This window comes from Pteropus vampyrus, unplaced genomic scaffold (genome assembly GCF_000151845.1).
Source record: "Pteropus vampyrus isolate Shadow unplaced genomic scaffold, Pvam_2.0 Scaffold137, whole genome shotgun sequence".
NCBI classification, from domain to species: Eukaryota; Metazoa; Chordata; class Mammalia; order Chiroptera; family Pteropodidae; genus Pteropus; species Pteropus vampyrus.
This window is the reverse complement of record NW_011888918.1, coordinates 4,312,890-4,333,024: the sequence shown is the minus strand read 5'-3', so window position 1 is coordinate 4,333,024 and position 20,135 is coordinate 4,312,890. Positions and strand designations below refer to the sequence as shown.

The 20,135-nt window shown below is 33.0% G+C and overlaps 1 protein-coding gene across 1 annotated transcript in view; it reads right to left on the bottom strand.

The window, feature by feature from the left end:
- KDM5A (lysine demethylase 5A) overlaps positions 1-20,135 on the bottom strand; it is a 78,397-nt gene that overhangs the window by 55,254 nt on the left and 3,008 nt on the right. The window contains exons 2-10 of the mRNA XM_011367837.2: positions 19,804-19,881; positions 18,342-18,464; positions 11,391-11,561; positions 9,262-9,396; positions 4,284-4,389; positions 3,017-3,108; positions 2,260-2,418; positions 1,040-1,159; positions 197-355 (exon numbers count right to left, since the gene is read on the bottom strand). Of these exons, the coding sequence (XP_011366139.1) occupies positions 197-355; positions 1,040-1,159; positions 2,260-2,418; positions 3,017-3,108; positions 4,284-4,389; positions 9,262-9,396; positions 11,391-11,561; positions 18,342-18,464; positions 19,804-19,881 (1,143 nt within the window). The remainder of the gene's footprint in view (positions 1-196; positions 356-1,039; positions 1,160-2,259; positions 2,419-3,016; positions 3,109-4,283; positions 4,390-9,261; positions 9,397-11,390; positions 11,562-18,341; positions 18,465-19,803; positions 19,882-20,135) is intronic.

Here is a 20,135-nt window from a genome sequence, read left to right as displayed (position 1 = left end):
GCAAAGTTAAATAATTTTTAATGGTACTTTGAATTTTTTAAAACTGAAGATTATTTATAATGTCCAAATCCTACATGTTTAATATTTTAAATGAACTTGTTCCCTTATAATTGTCGAAAGGTAGATTTTCTACTATGCAAAGATTAAATCAGCTTGAGAGTAAGCAGGAGTTTAGATACTACTATCTGTTCTGCACCTCTTCTTCAGGCAGCATCTTTCTCCGACCATCTTTTACAGGAAATCCACTTCCAAAGTCTTTTGAGGAGATATCAGCTCCATACTCTACAATAACATCTTCTTCAATGCTGCTCACCAACCTCCAGAATTCCTTTTCTACTAGTTCTGTGGGAACCATCTACGCAAGGAAAACAAAAATTACATATTACTAACTCACTATATAACCATAACTCACTGTAACACAATATGCAGGTCAAGTGAATACAAACCAGTGATAAAATAAAAAAACCTCCTTTTCCAGAGCTGAAAAGACTGGGGTCTTAGCTATTTCCACTGAGGATGGGAAAAAGCTAAAGACAACTTAGATGTTCAGAAAAACATAATGAACTTACACTGCCTTTTTCTGCAAGCTGCTTCCTAACTAAAATGGATAAAGATGACCTAGGACAGCAAGGTGGAAAAAGGAAACAAAAATCAAGGCTTAATTTTAATAGCTTTGGCATATTTTTTTGATACAGATTTTTAAAAGCTCAAGATCCCCTAAGAAAAGCAGCAAACCTCGTATTACAAATAACTAAACAAAAGCAGCAACTGCCACATAACTTCATGCTCTTCTGTAAAAGATTACTCATTAGAGGGCTAATAAACAATTCAAAGATCAAAGCAGATTTCTCAACAGAAGAGTGCACAGTGCCACATTAGAGTATGAAAGAAACAGAAACAGATGCTAGGATCCTAGTCTTTAGATCTGGTGGCCTATCTTTTTTTTCATGCCGTTTTCTACAAAATAATTTAAGATAAAAGCAAATCAAAAGTTTTGGACTTCATACTTCCCCAAACTGACCTAAAGACATATACTCACATGGACTGGCATATTGAAATAATCAGACTTAAAATTATCTGCCATCTCTCCAAAGCTCTGAAGTGTATACTCTCGTACAGCTTGTTCAAATCCAAAGGCTTCTCGAGGTTTGTTACATTCCTGGGAAGAAAAAAATATCTAAGATTAACTCGCTGAAACTAAACTAAACAAAGAATTAAGGCTCTCATGTACAAGCTTCTTTGATCATTTTCCTAGGTGAAGCTAATCTAATCAACTCTAGACAGCAAAACAAGTATTAATTACTTGCAATATAGAATCAGAAAATAATGTTCTAGAACCTCAACTGCATTATTCACAGTTTTCCAATAGGAAGGTGGTAGTAAGATACCTTTAAACTTTGGAGTTGGCATTAAGCTCTGCCACCATGGCCAACACCTACAGGATTACTCACTTGGAATCAAAGCCCAGGGATGCCTATCATTCTCAGTATATCAGTGGATGTAGCTGTGCAGAATATAAATGTTCATGGAGAAAGGAGAGGTAATGGATAAAGGCGTATCCACTGGATTGCTAGGACAACAAGCTAGAAGAATGGTTTTTCCACACTACCAACCACATGACCAATACCTTTACACGAATATTCCTTTAGCACAGAACTGCTTCTGAATCATCTAAGCTTGATAATAGTAAATATTAATTCAAAGACCTCTGAATACATCTATACACACCCAGACAACTCCCTCCCCTTCAATGTCCTATCACATTTTGTTAAAATAAGTAAAGAGATGAGGCATTTCATGACAATGACATCATTATAATCTTTCAGTAAGAATAACTTATATAATCAAATCAAAATTTAAGCAAGCATTAATAGATACCATCAGTTTATCTGGTAGCATGAAAACTGAATGCATAATTCCTAAGTTTTAGAGTTTCAATTCTGATTTTTACTTTTTTTAATTAAAAAATTAAAAAAAAATAATAAAACAGCTTTTCTTCATTTTTGTTTTCCAGGAATATGAACATTCTGAGCAAAAATATCATTCATCTGCAGTAACAAAAAGAACTGTCAAACTAGAATCAGGAAAAGAACCTTTGAAAGGCAAGCTGCCACAATACAGTATCACTCTTAAAAAACCCTGGAGATTCTAAACATTGAAGAACAAAGAAAGTGGAAGAAGCTTTTGGAAACATGTTTACTATATGTGTGTATGCATGTGTTATTTGTTCTTAGTTTTTAAAGAATCCGTAAACTGTACCTCAGCAACACATTTAGGACATCTCCAATCTCCTTTGGGCACATCAGGTAGTGGGGGAATTAAGCAAAACGTATGATAGCTGTCATCGCATCCATCGCACAAAAGCAATCTATCTTCATTATTTCCTCGACCACAAAACATACAAACATAAAGATCAACCTGTTAAAAAACAAAGTAAAATAAAAGTCTATTTTCTATAATAAGTAATTTTAATTTTTACCAGGAACTCCTTAATTGAAATAATGTATACTAAAAAGTAAATATAACTTAAGTCCTGAATATTTGTTTTAAATAACTGTATTTAAACTGCTTTTCATAAAACTTCCTAAATTTCCTCAGAGCTTCTATAGGCAAGTTAATAAGAGCATAACAAGTTATTAGAATAAAGAAAGACTACAAATCTAGGGTACCTGAAAGTCAGTTTATAGAGATAAAATATACCATGTCATCCTTCCTATGTACAAACACTCTTTGGTAGAGAATAAATACTTAGAACTGTCTAAAATACAGCTCAAGGATTTACAGATTCATATTCATGCTCTCTCATATGGTCTATGACTTAGGGGAATAGTCTACGTATATGGGACAAAGCAAGGTTAACATTACAAAAACTAAAGCTGTAACTTTAGATTCACCGTCAAGTCTTCTAACCAAATGAATTAACTAAATGGCATACCAAGATACGAGAGCAAGATAAAAAGTACAAAACTAAATAAAAATAAATCCTTTCCCTCCTAACGCATCTCAGAACACTTACAAAGTTAACAGAGAGAGTTCCTTTCCGTTGTCTCATTTGCATGTTAAATGCGTCTGACCTGTTGGTAACTTTTCGTCTTCGGGAGACCTCATCTTAAAATAAAAATAGTTATATAATAATAGTAAAAACTAATGTTGAGAGCTTAACCTGGACCAGACACTATTTAAAATTATTTAAATTAGTACCTCACAACACTACGAGGTAGATATACTATTATCCCCCACTGAAGATAAAGAATCTGAAGTATAAAGAAGTTAGATAACTTGCCCAAAATCACACAGCCAGTGGCAGATTTGGGATTCTAATCTAGGCAGTCAAGCTCCAGAGAGCTTAACTACTATTTCTATATTGACTGTATGCAGTACTTATCAGCAACTACTTTGACTAGTTTTAAGATCATTGCCAGCCAACACAATAGTTATAAGAATGAATAAGATAATCGAAATCCTTAATTCTTAAAGAGTAATTATAAACTGTAATGTATTTAGTTAAGTCCTATCACACATTTCAGAATGATGGAACAATATTATCTGATCCTCCAGAGTTCAGTCCAAAATCTAAATTATGACTTAATTACTGATATCATAGAATGTATAGTTAATATGACTTTCGATTACAGCATTTCATGAAATTCTTATACAGTGAAAAAACATGTCGAACACAATCCTTGTTAAATTGAGTTTTAAAACTGACGTGTACAGAGAGAAAAGTAGAACTTGATCTTTGCATTAGTAATTTTACTCACAAAAAATTTCAAGTACGCTAAGCTGAGAGTTCTAGACTTTCCTTAAACACAGAGTTTATTTAAATGAAGTATAATAATATATAAAGGCAATCGTTAAAAAAATCAAAATTACAGTTAGCATTTAAGTCATAAACTCTCCCTACTATCTTTTAACACTAAAAGTCAAAGAACCCTTGATTTCACTTTGAATTCAAAAGTTAAAGCTTTAGATCACCAGGTAAGAACCATTAATTTCACCATTCTCTCATAAACTAGCCTTTAGAAATTACAATGTCTGTGTCGCATATTTGACATGCAGGAGGAAAATTTCTCCCTTCCAAAATATTATAAAAATTCAACATGATATGGCTCCTCATGCCTTATATTTAAGACTATCTGCCATAAAAAAATAGGTGACTTGTCTAGGAACCATGTTACAAGTTTACAATCCCAAGGCAGACTGCAATTCAAATATCATGTGAATCTTGCTATAACCATATTGTTGTACCTTATTTCTTTTCATGATCAAATAACAGATTTTACCTTCTTTATCTTTCGCTCCCATTGCCAGGCCCACGACCTTAGGCCCAGCACCAAAAATTCGAAGTTTCTTCAGTTCTGTGTTTCTATTCACTTCTCCAGACTCTGACTAAAAAAAATAAAACTCATATTAGTCTAATTATTCTGCTTCATACATTTATTTCTTACTAAAGAAAAGTTTAAGATCCTCTTCAAAATGAAGAAAAAAATTGATTTCTTCTAATTCCACTCCCTGCCTCTTTACAGCAGTTGAACACACTTCATCAAAGCACTATGCAACACCCAGATTCCTTTCCACGAAAGAAAATCTACCTTTCAAAAAGCACAGTTCTCAATTAGGTTCGGTACAGAAATAAGACACTACTGGTAATAACTGGTATAATACAGGTAATAACAGCAGAAATCTCCACTTCTAAATAGTTAATGAATACTAATTATTTAATAGACACCCACTTCTAACTAGTTAATGGCAATATGCCCATCCCAAGAGATGAATATGATTGTTCTAAGCCAATCATGCCAATACAATTTCTCTTTGTTGGAGATGACCTAGCTAAGGATGGGACTGTCATCCTTGTCACCTTCTAATAAAAGAGAAAGCTTATCAAAGAATAAGTCCTTTTGCCCCAACTTCCTTCCCTACTGCTAAGAGATTAAGTCTAGTGAAAGCATGATACTTGCCGCTGCAATGGCCACATTGCAATTAGGAGCTATATCATCCACACACTGAAAGAAGCAAAGCAGAAAGATAGAGCCTGGGCCCTTGATGACAAAGTGCAGTAGCTGTATCAACCTTAGAACTACCTATAGCTCTGAAAATCTTATGTGAAAAATGTGTCCTTCTGTGAAAACTGTTGTTAATGTTTAAGGTACTGTCATTTGGTATTCTAGTACTTGAAGATGAGAGCATCCTGACAGACACCACTGTTATACACTGAATTTAGATGAACCATATTTGAATGCAGACTAATAATCAAAATCTATTTAAAATACACTTAGTCGATATGAATAAAAATAAACTAGGATAAAATACAGACTACTTTATGGCTACGTAACAGCTGATGTATGCAGACTAGACTGATAAAAGATTATATAAGAATCAAACCAACCAAAATGGCATTGCAGAATTTACCTTTAAGCATTAGTAAACTGATTTGGCTATATTTATCAACCTCTACAGTTAAATGATAAACACGACACTACACATTCTTCACCATTACTAAAGCAAAGTACGTAATAATAAAAGCTAACACAGTGAATATACAGTGTGTGCCTTGTCAAAATATTTTACTCAATTAATTCGTACAATCTTTTTGGACAAGCAATAAAGTTCCAAAAAGCAGAAATAATAAAACAAAATTCTTGATCTTATTGGAATAAAACTACAAATAACGAAATAAAAATCAAAAGGCCCTTCCACCTGGAATTTTTTAACTATTTAAAAAAAGATAATAAAAAGACTATATATCAGAATCTCTGGAACTAATAAAAGCCATGAGCATGGAAAATTTTATAGTCTTAAACATATCAATTAAAACAAAAGAATAGAAATAAATGAATTAAGTTCCCAACTCAAAATGCTAGGAAAAGAACTAAAACATAAACCAAAAGAATTTTGTGATGCTAGAATAGAAGTGGAATTATTAGGATGAACTCAAAATATTAAATCATAATGTTTTTAAAATTTATTTCCCAGCCCTGACCACTCAAAGGGCTTAATAAATAATGATATCCCAGTAAGAAGCAGCACACCTTGTGCACAGATCTTGGTTTCTAAATACCAATGCCCACTAAAATGAACCAGGATTCCTTGAAGTGGCTTATTCCAGGTCTAAGGCAAGACAAGAACCAACGAGCTTTTTGTGCTCAAAAACTGATGGACACATGTCAAAAAAAACATCATGAACCAGCTTGTAGGAGTTCCCATAAGGTAAATTTGAAAAATCTGATTATCGAAAAGAAATAAAAGGTGATAAAAGATTGTAAGACATATATTAAACAAACAAACAAACAAAAAACCATGATCTCTAGTGATACCAAGAAGGGGGAGGGGGTCAATCATAGTTCCAGTCATATATATTCATCAAATATACATTTAAGATGTACACATTCTACTGTATGAAAAATATAGCTCAAGGTTGTTCTTTAAAGAAACAGGCTAATAAATGCAGAAGGAATGACAGACCTAGAAAACCACCAGTTTCCAACCAACATAATAATTAATTCAGGCAAGGATCACCAATCGATGTTAAAACCAGTAACTGGAAAAGAGGTTATTCATACCATCTCACAGTTTACTCTGATTACTTTTATTATAAAGAGAATAAGTACTTTATAAGGGAGAAGTCTGGTTCAAACTTAATATCACCAATAATTGGACATACTGGTATTATGGGCTTCATTCTAATGTATAAATGTGTTAAAGGTTTATTAATTCTTGATATAGACAACCGTGATGCCAGTTTCAAGGAACTCACTCTAGTAAGGTCACAGATGAAAAAAACTATTAGAGTATAGCAAGTGACAGAGATAAGAAATGGGAGTAAGATAACTTTCATAACTTGGTTCTTGATTGAGAGATTACTGGATGGCTGTGCTTGTCACTGTCACCAGGCTAGAAAATATTAAAGAAAAAGAGACTTAGAAAAGGTGATAATGATCTTTGAGACATACTGAATTTAGTAAACCTGAGCTGTGGCCACCAAGGAGTACATATATGCACACACACTCACCCTTGTGAACAGAAAAGAAGCATGGATGTCAAGACATATTTAGGAGTCCTCAGTGTATAGGTAGTAAGTGAAATCACTTGGTAGATGAGATCACTAGGGAAAGAGAAGATAGGAAAGGACTGAAAATACCATGTAAAGAACCTCTAGAGACAAGATAACAACGATGACTGAGGAGTGGTCAGAGAGTGAAGAGGAAAACCAAAGGACGGGTCAGAGAAGCCACATCAAGAGAAATCAAGTTAATCAAATTTCAAAGAAATCAGACACCATATTAAATGTATATACAACCAGAGATGAAGTAGGATAAGAAAAGAGGTCCCCAGCATTTGACAACTACTAGTTCAGTGGTAACTTGGACAGTACAGGTTCAACAAATTTATTTGGCTCGAAGTCAGATTGCAGGGTACAAAAACTAAACAGATATTGATAACACTGAAACAATATAGACTATTTTTCAAGAAACTTGTCCGAGAAAAGAGGCAAGGAGTAAGGCACTTCTAGAAAGAGGTCTATTTGTTTTTAAGATGATAGAAATTTGAACACATTTATATGAGGGGCAGGGGGACTAGGGGATTTAGCAAACAAAGGAGGTAGAAGAAAAAGATTTCATAACTGATATATTAAAATCACTGAAGAAACCAGAAAGGATGGAAGTAGATGATCCCTGGAGAAAGGTATACTTTGCCCACAGAGATAACACAGAGATCAAGAATGAATACCAACAGTTTTGTGTATGGGGCAAAATGTTCTATCAGAAAGCCTTTTTCTTTCTTTCTGAAATAGAAAACCAGGAATGAAGCAGACTGGCAATACAGTAATTAAGAACAAATTGTGAATTTAAGAAATTTTTAATTGCAAATCCTGAAATGGTTCTAGTTTCTACCTGACATCAACCAATCTGACTCCAGTGACAATTATTACAATGGGTAAAAGCATTCTATGTAGTCCTCTTTCTTTTATCAAGAAAGGCAATTAGAAATAAATAAGATATTTTCATGGTTTTAGAAGAACATCAAAAGGGGTTTCGTCGCAAGCTGGCAATTGATTAGATGAATAGGGCCACCCTGGGCAACTCTTTAGAGTTGAGTCATCATGTCAAAGAGATCAGTCTTCAAGTGTTTCAAGTCTTGACACAGAATCATCACTATGTACCTAAAGATGATCAGAACTTCTGAGATCAACCACAGTAATAAAAATCACTTAATGACTAAACCAGAGTTTACCAATTTATAGTGGGGCTATCGCTTTCCAATGAATTTCCATTAAATTCATATTTCCCATCTAAGACACCTACCTTTCTGCTATTAAAGTACCTAAGAAGCTAAATTATTAATCAAGAGGTTATTAAATAAGCATAAACTCAGAACAGGAAAGGAGACATGGCATGAGAGAGATTTTGCCTGAGCTCTAGAAAAGCAAAATAAAGTATACTAGCCTGCCTCTCCAGTGACAGGACACCTTACCATATACAGTATTTCTTGTAGTAGACTATGTTCCTTCTCTGATTCCCACTATCAATATAAACCATTTCCATTCTTTTAACACACTTTTTCTTTAAATATGTTAAAGTCAATGATTAGGATTCAGGTAAGTTGCTTTTTCAGTCCACTCGTATGCTTAATTTAAATGGACCATATCTGAGTTCTAAGGGCACCTCATTGTCTCAGCTTACAGACTTAGTCTTTAGCAAAAACCTTAAAAAATACAATTTTGAGGACCACTAAGAAATGAGAATAGGAAGGGGTGGAGCGAACAAAAAGAAATGAGGGCACTTTTCTTCTGATGCATTCATTAGGCTTTAAAATTATTTTAGGTTGCAAGAACACTATAGAAATTACATTGAAATGGTCTAGACACTAAGAAACTTAATACTATGGTTTTTAAAAGAATAACAAGTGAAATATAAAACCACTCTTTCCTACTCCTCTCAACTCCTGCTATGAAAATAAAATATACTAGAATTCATCAGCATATCTGTGAAACTGACCCTACAGTATCCAGGGTCACCCTCTGATTTGTCATTTCTGCCAAAAACTTCAAAATTAACAAAAAGCTTTCTAAATCAAATCAGACTGAATTTTATAATTTCTTCCCCATTCATCTTGAAAGTAAACAAAAATCTCAAAAGTAAATGAAACTCTTTAAGTTTTAAAGAACAGTATGTGAACAACTTCCCATAACCAAATAACTGTTCTACACAGTCGATGCACTTAAAATTCCTATTAAAAATGGCCCATGGAAATTGATACCTGAGACTTGACACGTCTTGTTCTCTTCGGCACAATGTTCATTCTTGTGCCTGGCTCTGGGGAAGTTTGGACATCAGTGCCAAGAACCTCAGGCTCCACTTTTTCCTTAAGATCTAAATTAGGCATTTGTACACCCTAAAGAATCAGAGCACAGAAAGAGAGCAGATTCACTGATAAGAGATCAAATTTGAGACTTGGAAAAAATAATAAATTTCCAATAAATTCCAATAAATACTATAGGAAACCAGATGACAATTCTCCCATCAAATTGATCTACAGATTCAAGACAATCTCTATCAAAATCTTAGCAGGCTTTTGTAGAAATTGAGAAGCTCATTCTAAAATTTATGTGGAAATGCAAATTGTTTAGAAATTCTGAAAAAAGGACAAAATTGGAAGACTTACACTACTGCCTATCAAAATTTACTATAAAGCTATAGTACTCAAGACAGCACAGTATTGGAGTTAGGGTAAATATACAGATCAAAGAACAAAACAGAGACCAGAAATAAACCTACATATTTAAATTCAACTGATTTTCAAAAAAGGTGCCAAAGTAAATCAATAGGAAAAGGGTAGTCTTTTTAACAAATGGTGCTGGTACAATTGGATATTGATTTACCCTGTTCTCCACCCTAAAAAATTATATACCCTGACCTCATACTACACACACACACACACACACACACACACACACACACACACACCCTAAAAATGGATCAAAGACCTAAACATAAAAGCTGAAACTACAAAACTTCTAGATGAAAACAAAGAAGAAAATCTTTGTGGTCTTCAGTTAGGAAAAGATTTCTTAGCTACGACAACAGAAACATGATCCATAAATACAGAGGGGAAAAAAAAAATCAATAAATTACTCTTGAAATAGATACCATTATGAAAATGAAAAGGTAAACCAAAGACTAGGAGAAAATATTTGTAAAACCATTTTCTGATAAAGAAGTTGTATATAGAATATACAATGAACTCTCAGAACAAGTATAAAATGAGGAACAACCTAATAAAAACAATTTGAAGAAACACTTCATGAAGTAAAATATATGAATGGCTAATATGCACATGAAAAGATGCACAACACCATTAGTCATTCAGGAAATGAAAATTAAAATCACAATGAGATACCACTACACACCCACTAGAATGACTATAAGCAAAATAACTGACAATACCAAGTGCTGGCAAAGACGTGGAGAAACTGGAAGCCTCTACATTACTGGTGGGAATGTAAAATGGTTCAGCCACTTTGGAAAACAGTTTGGCAGTTTCTTAAAAAGTTAAACATAAACTTACCATATAACCCAGCAATTCCACTCCTAGGTATCTACCCAAGAGAAATGAAAACATATGTCCACACAAAGACTTGTACATGAATTTCATAGCATTATTCATAATAGCCTTAAACTGGAAACAATCCAACAGTCCATCAACTAGTAAATGGATAAACAAAAATGGTATATCCATTCAACAGAATATTATTCAGCCATTAAAAGGAATGAAGTACTAATACATACTAAAACATGGATGTGCCTTAAAAACATTAAGCTAAGGAAAAGAAACCAGATACAAAATCATGTGGTATGATTCCATCTATGTGAAATTTCTAGAAAAGACAAAACTATGGAACTAGAAAGTAGATGAGGAGTTGTCTAGGTTTGGGGGTAGGAGCAGGAATCAACTATAAATGAACACAAAAGAACTTTTTAGGCTGATGGAAGTGTTCTAAAACTAGATTGTGATGTGTGATTTTTATTAAAGTTTGTTAACTGTGTACCTACAAAAGGTAAAGTCTATAGTATGTAAATTATACCTCACTTAAGCTGTTAAAAAAAAAAACACATGAAATCAAGAGAAGGAATTTTTCAAAAAGCTTAAGCAAAAGAACTTATTTTAAATAAAAAAACACCCTTCATTCCCATTAGCCTTTATCTTGTACACCATCAAAAATAGCTGATTTTTAAACTACACCTTGCTTCCCTAAATTTTGGTAGGTGGAGAAATCTTTTTCAACTTATTATGCACAGGCAACTGCTAACTTGTTATGGTGAATGCAGTCTAAAGTTAAACTTGGCAAACTGGATTTATCCACTCCTAAAAAAAATGATGCATCTCACCATAAGGCTGACACCAGATTGGAAAAGCTCATATGGGTAGAGAATTCTTTCATAGTGTGACTTCAAAAGAGACCCAGTTCCTTTTCCTGGTAGATATCCTAAGCGGCTACCCACTTTCGACCATTTCTTCTCTTTGGTGACCATTTCAAAACCTCCTTTGCTGGCAACGATCTGAAAAGAAAGTAAAAATTATTTAGGGAAAGAAGGCAGATTCATGTATTCTGACTGTACATCTTACCTGCTAATACAAAAATTATTCTGGGCCTAGATCTCAAATTTCCTTTCAACAACTATCTGATGAATCTGAAACATTTTAAAGTACTGAATGGGATGGTGATTTTTGGAAGTTTTAAACGCTATTATTTAATTAATGTTATTGTGCCTACCTTAAATGAACCTGACATTTAAAAACATTTAATGAATTTACACTTTGTACATTATACAACTTGAGAAAACTAAAGATGCACTCTGTATCTTCAAGGAACTCAAAATATAAGAATACAGATCAAAAATAGACATGAGGAATAAATATAAGTTATATAGTACAAAAGAAACATAATTCCTGAAATTAGAAAATGTATCAAATAACATAAAATTTAATAAAAATGTCAAGTCAACAATGGAGTCAGAAGATATTTGAAAAAGAGGCTCTAATTTTTCAAAAAGGTAAAAGCTTTACATAAGATTATAAAGGAATGATACAGAAAGATCACATTATAGTCATAGATTTACTGGAATGCATTAAGGTAGGAAGTGATGAGATAAGCTGGCCAATCTGGCTGAATGCTCACATCAAACCTGGCATTGTATAGAATATCAAAGCTCCATATCTTCCAGAAGCTGATATTATACATCTCTCAAACTCTAATATAGGTTTTTCGAAAAATGAAATAAAATAAATAAAATAAAATATATAGGCAGTTTTCAGTTTCACTGATAACAGAATAAAAAGGACTGTGACATAGTTATTTGAACTCAAAAATTTTCCTCTTTGAATATACATTACTCTATTTTACTCCATCAAAAGAGGAGAAAAATTAAACACAGAATTACCATATGATCCAGCAATTCCACCTCTAGGTATAGCATACCCAAAAGAACTGAAAGCTGGGATTTAGACAGATACTTGCATATCAATGTTCAGAGCAGCATTATTCACAGAAGCCAAAAAGTAGAAACAACCCAAATGTCCAACAAGAGATTAATAGATAAACAAAATATGATATACACATATAATGGAATATTACTCAGCCCTGAAAAAGAATGAAATGATACATGTGACAACATGGATGAATTTGAAAACATTATGCTAAGTGATATAAATCAAACACAAATGGATATTACACAATTCTATTTATACGACATACCTAGGGTAAGCAAATCATCAAGAAAGCCGAATAGGTTTTACCAGGGGCTACAGGGAGGGAGAAAGTCCTGAAAATTGATAGTAGTGATAGTTGCACATTTTGAATGTACTTAATGCCATCAAACTATACACTTAAAAAAGAGTGAATTTGTTATGTATATTTTATCACATTTTTTAAAAAAAGGCTAATAAGAGCATGTACTATAGAGCCAGACTGCAAGAGTCCAAATCCTAGCTTCGCTATTTAACAATTGTATGACCTTGGGTAAGTTATACAATTTGCATCTCAGATTCCTCACTATTATTAAAAAAGTAATAATAATAGTACTTACACCTAATTATGAGGCTGTTGTGAAGACAAAGGAAATAAATAAAACATGAAAAGCACCAGGACAGCAATGTTAGCTATATTTATAAATGTCTGTGTGTAGACAAATTAGGGTGGGGGGTGTGAACATGCTATAAATAAGTGAAGAAAATATTTTCAACTAGAAACACATGAGTTCATAAGCATAAGATCTGTATACATCTCTAACTCTTTAGCTTCTCCTTTCATACCCTCAGAGAAAATCCTCTGTTAAGAGCTAACCAGGAAAAAATTATAAAGAGAAAAAAATGTAGCTTTCAAATTTTGTAGTGTAGAAGATGACACAATGAGGGTAGTTTAGAGAGAAGGCTATTTGGAAGCAAATGGATAAATTAGAACAACTTTCTTTCATATCTTTCCAGTGCTTCTATACTGTCAGCTACTGTTCTAGGTGCCTGAGATACATCTGTGAATAAAACAAAGATATTTTCCCTCATGGAACTTACATTCTAGTGGGATAAGGCAGGCAATAAATGTAACATGTAAATTGTGAAGTGATAAATCCTGTGGAAGAAATTTTAAAAAGCAGTTAAAAAGCCTCATACGTAACAGAATGAGGGTAAACTGAAGTATTAAACTATCACAAAAAGCCTCATTACAAAGGTGAAATTTGAGCAAAGACATGAAGGAGGTAAAGCACTTACCCAAGCAGAAATAAAGGGAATAGCCAGACCAAGGGCCCTAAGAAGCATGCCTAGAGTTTTTGAGGGATGATAAGGAAGCCAATATGGCTAAAGCGAATGGGGAGGAGTAGTAAAGGAAGTCAGAAGGGAAAGAGAAGCTCTCTTAGCATTCTTTATTATCCAATACAATTATCACCATTACATAATAACCTGTTTGGTATTCAAAGCACTTCAAGCTAAAATTCCATTAGTAGTGATGTATCTGCATGGATCTAGTCACGCTTTTCCCATCCAGTTCTAATGATTACTGGCACGCAGCTGTGAAAATGACAGCCAGCATAGGGTATGAAAGCTATCTCACAAAAAAATCAAAACCATGACTTTGGCTTCATGAATACAATACTCTGATAAATCTAACTGGGCCTAATACTATAAAAACATAAACTTTACACTAGTTTTACTCCAGCTGACAGACTCAAGGATTAGCATGCATAATTTCAAAATATAAACCATTTATTCCAAACATTTGCAATGTATTACACCACTGTCACTAGAAATATATCACTTAAGAACCATGTCCTTTAAAAAGATACACAGCATGCACCTAAATTGAACATGATGAAGAATGGCCCTTAATCAAATCTGACCAAAGAGCAATGTCAATCAAGGCCAAAATTTCAGTCCAATAACAAACTAAGTCTGAATAGCAAGAGACGATTTTAACAAAGTAGTAGCAATACTATACTTAAAAACTCCCTCTCAAAACTCCACTAAAAAAACCAGTGAAGGGGCACAAACGCATACTCCCAAGACGACAGACCAAAAGAAAGCAGGTAAATGAGTGATAACTTAGGCAAAAATACAAAAAACAAAACAAACAAACAAAAAACCCAAACAACCCAAGCACCTGAAATAGGAGAAAGCCAAGGAGAAGCTTCTGCAACATAGAACTTGAAAAGGCTTAAGAAATATAAGCACCTCTAAAATTAGGGACGGCAATAGACAGAAAACAGAATTGGCTGAAAACATATATAAAAGCAATTAGACCACCACGAGTCAGCACAGCCAGGCAACTATTCCTTTCCAATTCCAGCAGAAGACGGGAAGTTTATTCACAGGAGAGTTTGAAAAGAAGGGACTCTACCCTGAGAAAGAAATAAGTAGTAAAATATAGGATCAGTCTAATAGTCTAAACAGTCTAATGGTCTAACATCAGGCTATTAGTCTAATATCCAACTAATAAGAGTTCAAAAAGAGAAAAATGTAGAAGAAACTGTCCAAGGACTAATACAAGAAAAATTATAAGAACTCAAAGACATGAGTTCGGATTAGAGAGATTATCAACTGCAATAAAAATACTGAATAAAAATAAACACATATCCCCGATGCATATCACTGTGAAGTCTGAAACCACTGGGAATAATGATTGGCTCCTGTCTTCAAGAAAAAGAAAATCACATAGAAAAGAACAATAATACAGAATCCTTCTTTTCAACAGCAACACTGGAAACCAGAATATGGAGTAAAGGTTTCAAAGTACTTAAGAAAAATGATTTACAATTTAGATTTCTAAACCCCATCAAACTACCAATAAAGTCTTAGAATATTTTTAAAGAAAGAATTTACATCCCATTTACCTTCTTGCTCCTGAAACTAGAAGAAAAAAAAGTTTCACTAAAATAGGCATAAACCAAGTAATAGAAAGACTTGAAACAAGGAGAGGCATAGAAAATTCCCAGAATGATAATAGTGGAAGAAGTTCCAGACTGACAGTTGACATTAAAAAACAACCAGTCTGGATTGGATCAGGAAAGAGAACTCCAGAGGAATAGCTTCATGAAAATGAAATTGATAGGTTATCTGATGAGTAAAACCATACTGAGAGATTTATACTTCTGCTACAAAATCTGAAAATAAAATTTTGATAGTTATAAAGAAAACATACAAAGTAAAAAGGGGGTATTATTAACTCCAAGGAAAAGAAAAATTGGTATAAGGAAACAATCATAGCACACTATAAGCACAGGTACAAATAATATTTGTATTTACACAGTCACATTAATCATATTGATTAATAAAAAATTGATCTAACTACATTATAATGGGATAAGGGACCTGAAATATGTGAGGATTTAGATTTCTTACACCCACCTCTCATATCGGTAGTCGAAAATCAGTATATAATATTTAAATCTGAAAAATGAAGGAATAGCATAACGAACACGTATTTGGAAATATAAAGATGAGAAACAGAAACAGCTAAAAGAAGTGAATATTATTAGCTCTGAGAAGTGGGAATGAGAATGGAGAGGTGGAGAAGAGAGAATGCTGGTTTTCATCTTAAGCCATTTTAAAATGTACTACTTGACCAAAAAGAAAAAAAAAACTTAAGGGCTAGAATGAACGTTCTTTCCTGCACTGATTATTAATAGTAATTGTTAATGTAAAACACTTTTAAATTACAGACATTCCAAGTAACACTTATTATCAAAAATAACAAGACAGTGATTTAATCAAAACAGGAACCCATCATTTTGATGATTTAATGACTCAAAAGACTGAAAATTTACTTCCCATTAAATAGACAGAATCAAAGTGTTTCAAAACCATGTCTATAATAACAAACTGTGCTCGCTTCGGCAGCACATATATAATAACAAACTCAAAAGATGTTCATCAGTTGTCAGCCAAAAATAATCTTTTTTAAAGGGCATATCTAGCGACCTAAATATATCAGAATTCTCAATGTTTTCTGCAGTTTTCAGCCTGCGCCTCTTGCTAAAAAGTAAAATGTCATGCTAATGAAATAGTCACCCAATGACATCAGAACAGTGGTTACTTTTGGGGAGAAATATTGACTGGGAGGGAGATGAAGGAGCCTGCTACAGTGCTATAAATGTTCTATACCTTCATCTGGTAAGTAGTTCCGGGAGGGAGAGAAGAAGGGAGGAAGGGCGTGTGTGTCTAAAGATTTGTCCAACTGTACATTTAAAATTTGTACATTGAACTTAAGTTACACCTCAATGTAAAGAAAAAAACTTCAAGTGGTGAGAGGCAGCAAAAGTATTATAAAGTATAAACAAAGTAACTAATTTGGCAAAAATTTTCTGCCTTTTATCTTTAAATCTGTTTTATAAGCATTCTCAAAGATTAAGGGAAAGAGATGTCCTGGGGACTTAAAGACAAGACTGCAATAAAACCCAGGACAATGAAACTTAACCTTTGATCAACATATCTGCAATACATTCTCTAAGTACTTAAACCAGATATACTTTATTAGTATTTTCTCTTTGCACACACACAAAAAAATTGGATTTTTCAAGATAAACAGCCCAGACGACAAACACTACATAGAACTGTGAACAACTAGATATTCAAATTAGGATACCTCTAAAGCCCCTTCCTAATTTTGAAATGCTACAACTCTGTAAAACCAAGAATGCAACCTAATTTACCATTAGAATAAACCTAATGTTTACTTTTTAATTGTCCAAAAAAAAAAAATCTTAAAACAAATTTATCCAAATGGTTCACTACAAGATACAAACCCAACTCTCAAATTCATTATAATTTGCTCTTTGGTATCATCACAAGTTTTCATACAATTGAACTGAGTAAGTCTCAGCACAGTGTTTAATTATTCACATCACTATTGATAAAACAAACTTAAAGCTGTATTTTAGTATAAGATTACACTTCCTATAGAATGTTTAGTATAAAACAAAAATTTGAGAGAATTCTGATCTGACATTTTTAAATCATAAAAAATAATGTAAATGTAATTATTCTAATTTTTTTCATTGAAAGTGAAATCATCTAAAACTAACTGCAATTTAAATAAGAAATTTTTATTTCAAAATACTATATCAATCATAGGATAGGCTACAGAAATAAGCTGTTTTGCAAAATTCTTCAAATAATCAAGCTGTCTTCACTCACGACTTAGAACCATCATATACTTTTATTATTGTGTAACAAAACATGTCTTCAAGGTATTATAAACCCTGGAACAGGTCAGTTTTTTCACAGTAGGGAATGTAATGTTACAAAGTTAAGCTAACTATAGTCAAAAATTAGTCTAAACACTTCACACTTAGATTTTCGAGCTATTATTCATTCTACTGGATAATGCTGGCTTTGGTTAACCATTAACACGACTTACAGGTATTCATGCAACTGATATATACCATATGTAAGAATGCTGAGTAGCATGAATCTCTTTAGTATACCAAATTTACAAATAAGAAATAGGGAAAAAAAGATGACAAGCTCAACATCATATACTCAACAGTAGAATATTAGTTATATATACAACTACTAAAACATTAGTAAGTTGGTGTCATTTCTTTTGCATTATTCTCTATCACAGAGCCTATTAATCTGAGTGAGTCATTAAATATTAACCTCCAAATTATAGAATAGTTTATTTTAAGACTAATTTTGAAATCTCTCATTTCCATTTATTCATGCTTGCATTTCGTTGTCAAACAAATCCTACACAGGAAGTGATGTTTTCCATCAAGTTTATCTGAAATTCCTAATTTTATAAATTTACTAGCCTCTGCTCAAATTTCTAAACCAAATAAAAGCCTCACCTTGCTCAAAGCATACAGATCCAAGATTTTTCTCTCCACCACAGGGATCTTCAAAGTAGATCCTTGAAGTTCCCAAAATTTTGCTAGTTGATCCAAGAAGTCCAGTCTCACTCTGGTCATTGCCTAAAATTATTAAGATAGAAAAATTAGAAATAACACCTATGTTACAGTTGAAAATACACGTGTTTTTACTTAACTCATCTCTAAAGAAATTCAGACTTTTCATTATTGCTTAGTCCAGCCCTATAAAGTAAGCTAATAATAATAAAAAAAATATTTCTAATAGACTTTATTCATTAAGGTAAAAAAGTTACTCTAATATACGTAAATGGTTCTCATATTATCAACCAAAGAAAATTTGGGGAAGAAGGTGGCTTAACTTTAAGCTAATCAGAAAATTTAGAAAATCAGATTATTCTGTTTCTAAGCATTCTAAGTCTGCCATTTCTTCTGTAGATAATATGCACACTTAGGGTACAGCAACTCTCTACCTCACTGATATTAAAATCCTTCAAGTATCTAATTACAAGAGACTAAAAGAAAAAAATATGTATTAAAATCTCAGAAAATGTTTCAGGAGCATCAGGGGAAAAAAAACACCTCAGCATGACATGTTAAACAAGCCTCAGCCAAAATTCTCTTTTGTACTCTGACAGTTTTCTACCACACTGAAGAATCTTCTGAAAGCCTGGCATGGGGAGACTGGGTGAAAAAGGTGAAGGTATTAAGTACAAATTGATAGTTACAAAACTGTCACAGGGATATAAAGAAGAGCACAGGGATATAGTCAATGATATTGTAATAACTATGTATGATGCCAGGTGGGTTCCAGACTTATTACAGGAATCATTTCATAAATTATATAAATATTTGACCACTAGACTACACACCTGAAACTAATATAAAGTATTAAATGTCAACTGTAATGGACAAATTAAAAAGACAGTTCATGTAAGTAGAATCATAAAAAAAGGGAAAGAAAATCTGGTAGATGAGAATAGAGAATTAACAATATTTAAAGAGAGATCTTGATAAATCAGATTAACAGTCTTGGAAAAGTTCTGTTAAAGCCAAAAAAAAAAAAAAACCCCTAAACAAACCACCTCTGAAAACTAGATTTTTTGATAGAATTTTAAAAACTATTTTTCAAAGACCACAGGAAACAGAGCACTAACGAAAAATTTTAGAATAATAACTGCTGAAGAAAGTTCAACTTAAGAATTCCAGGTCTCTAAGTTGGATATTTCTACTATGAAAAATATGGCTAGAGATAGTTTCCCATAATCCCAATTAGGTGAAAAAACTATAATAACTACTTGGAAAAAAAATTTTTTTTTTAATCAGAAACTTCTTTGCATTCAATTTTAACTAACATGAAGTCTGAGCCCTGGTACATGAGCTTCTCAAAGTTCTCCACCTGGATCCCTGACATAAAGAATAAATCAGGAGGCATGACACTCACTTCAAGTTCATTCAGGCGCTGGACCCTGGGAGTGAAACGAAAGCTTTTCACTTCACATGCAAATGGAGGTTGCCAATCCTAAATAGAAAGTTTTTTTTTAAGCATAGTGATATATAAGCAACGGATGCATCATTCTTTCTCTTAATTTAAGGGGGAGGAGGGTAAGTTGTCACAAATCATAATAACACAACTAATAAGTCTTCTTTATTGTAGAGATAAAAAGGTTAATATTATTACTTCTAATAATAAAATAATACTCTAAGTAGTATCAAAATTATTTTATCTATAAATCCTTAAATCTCACCAGTCCCATTATTTACATCCCACAATTA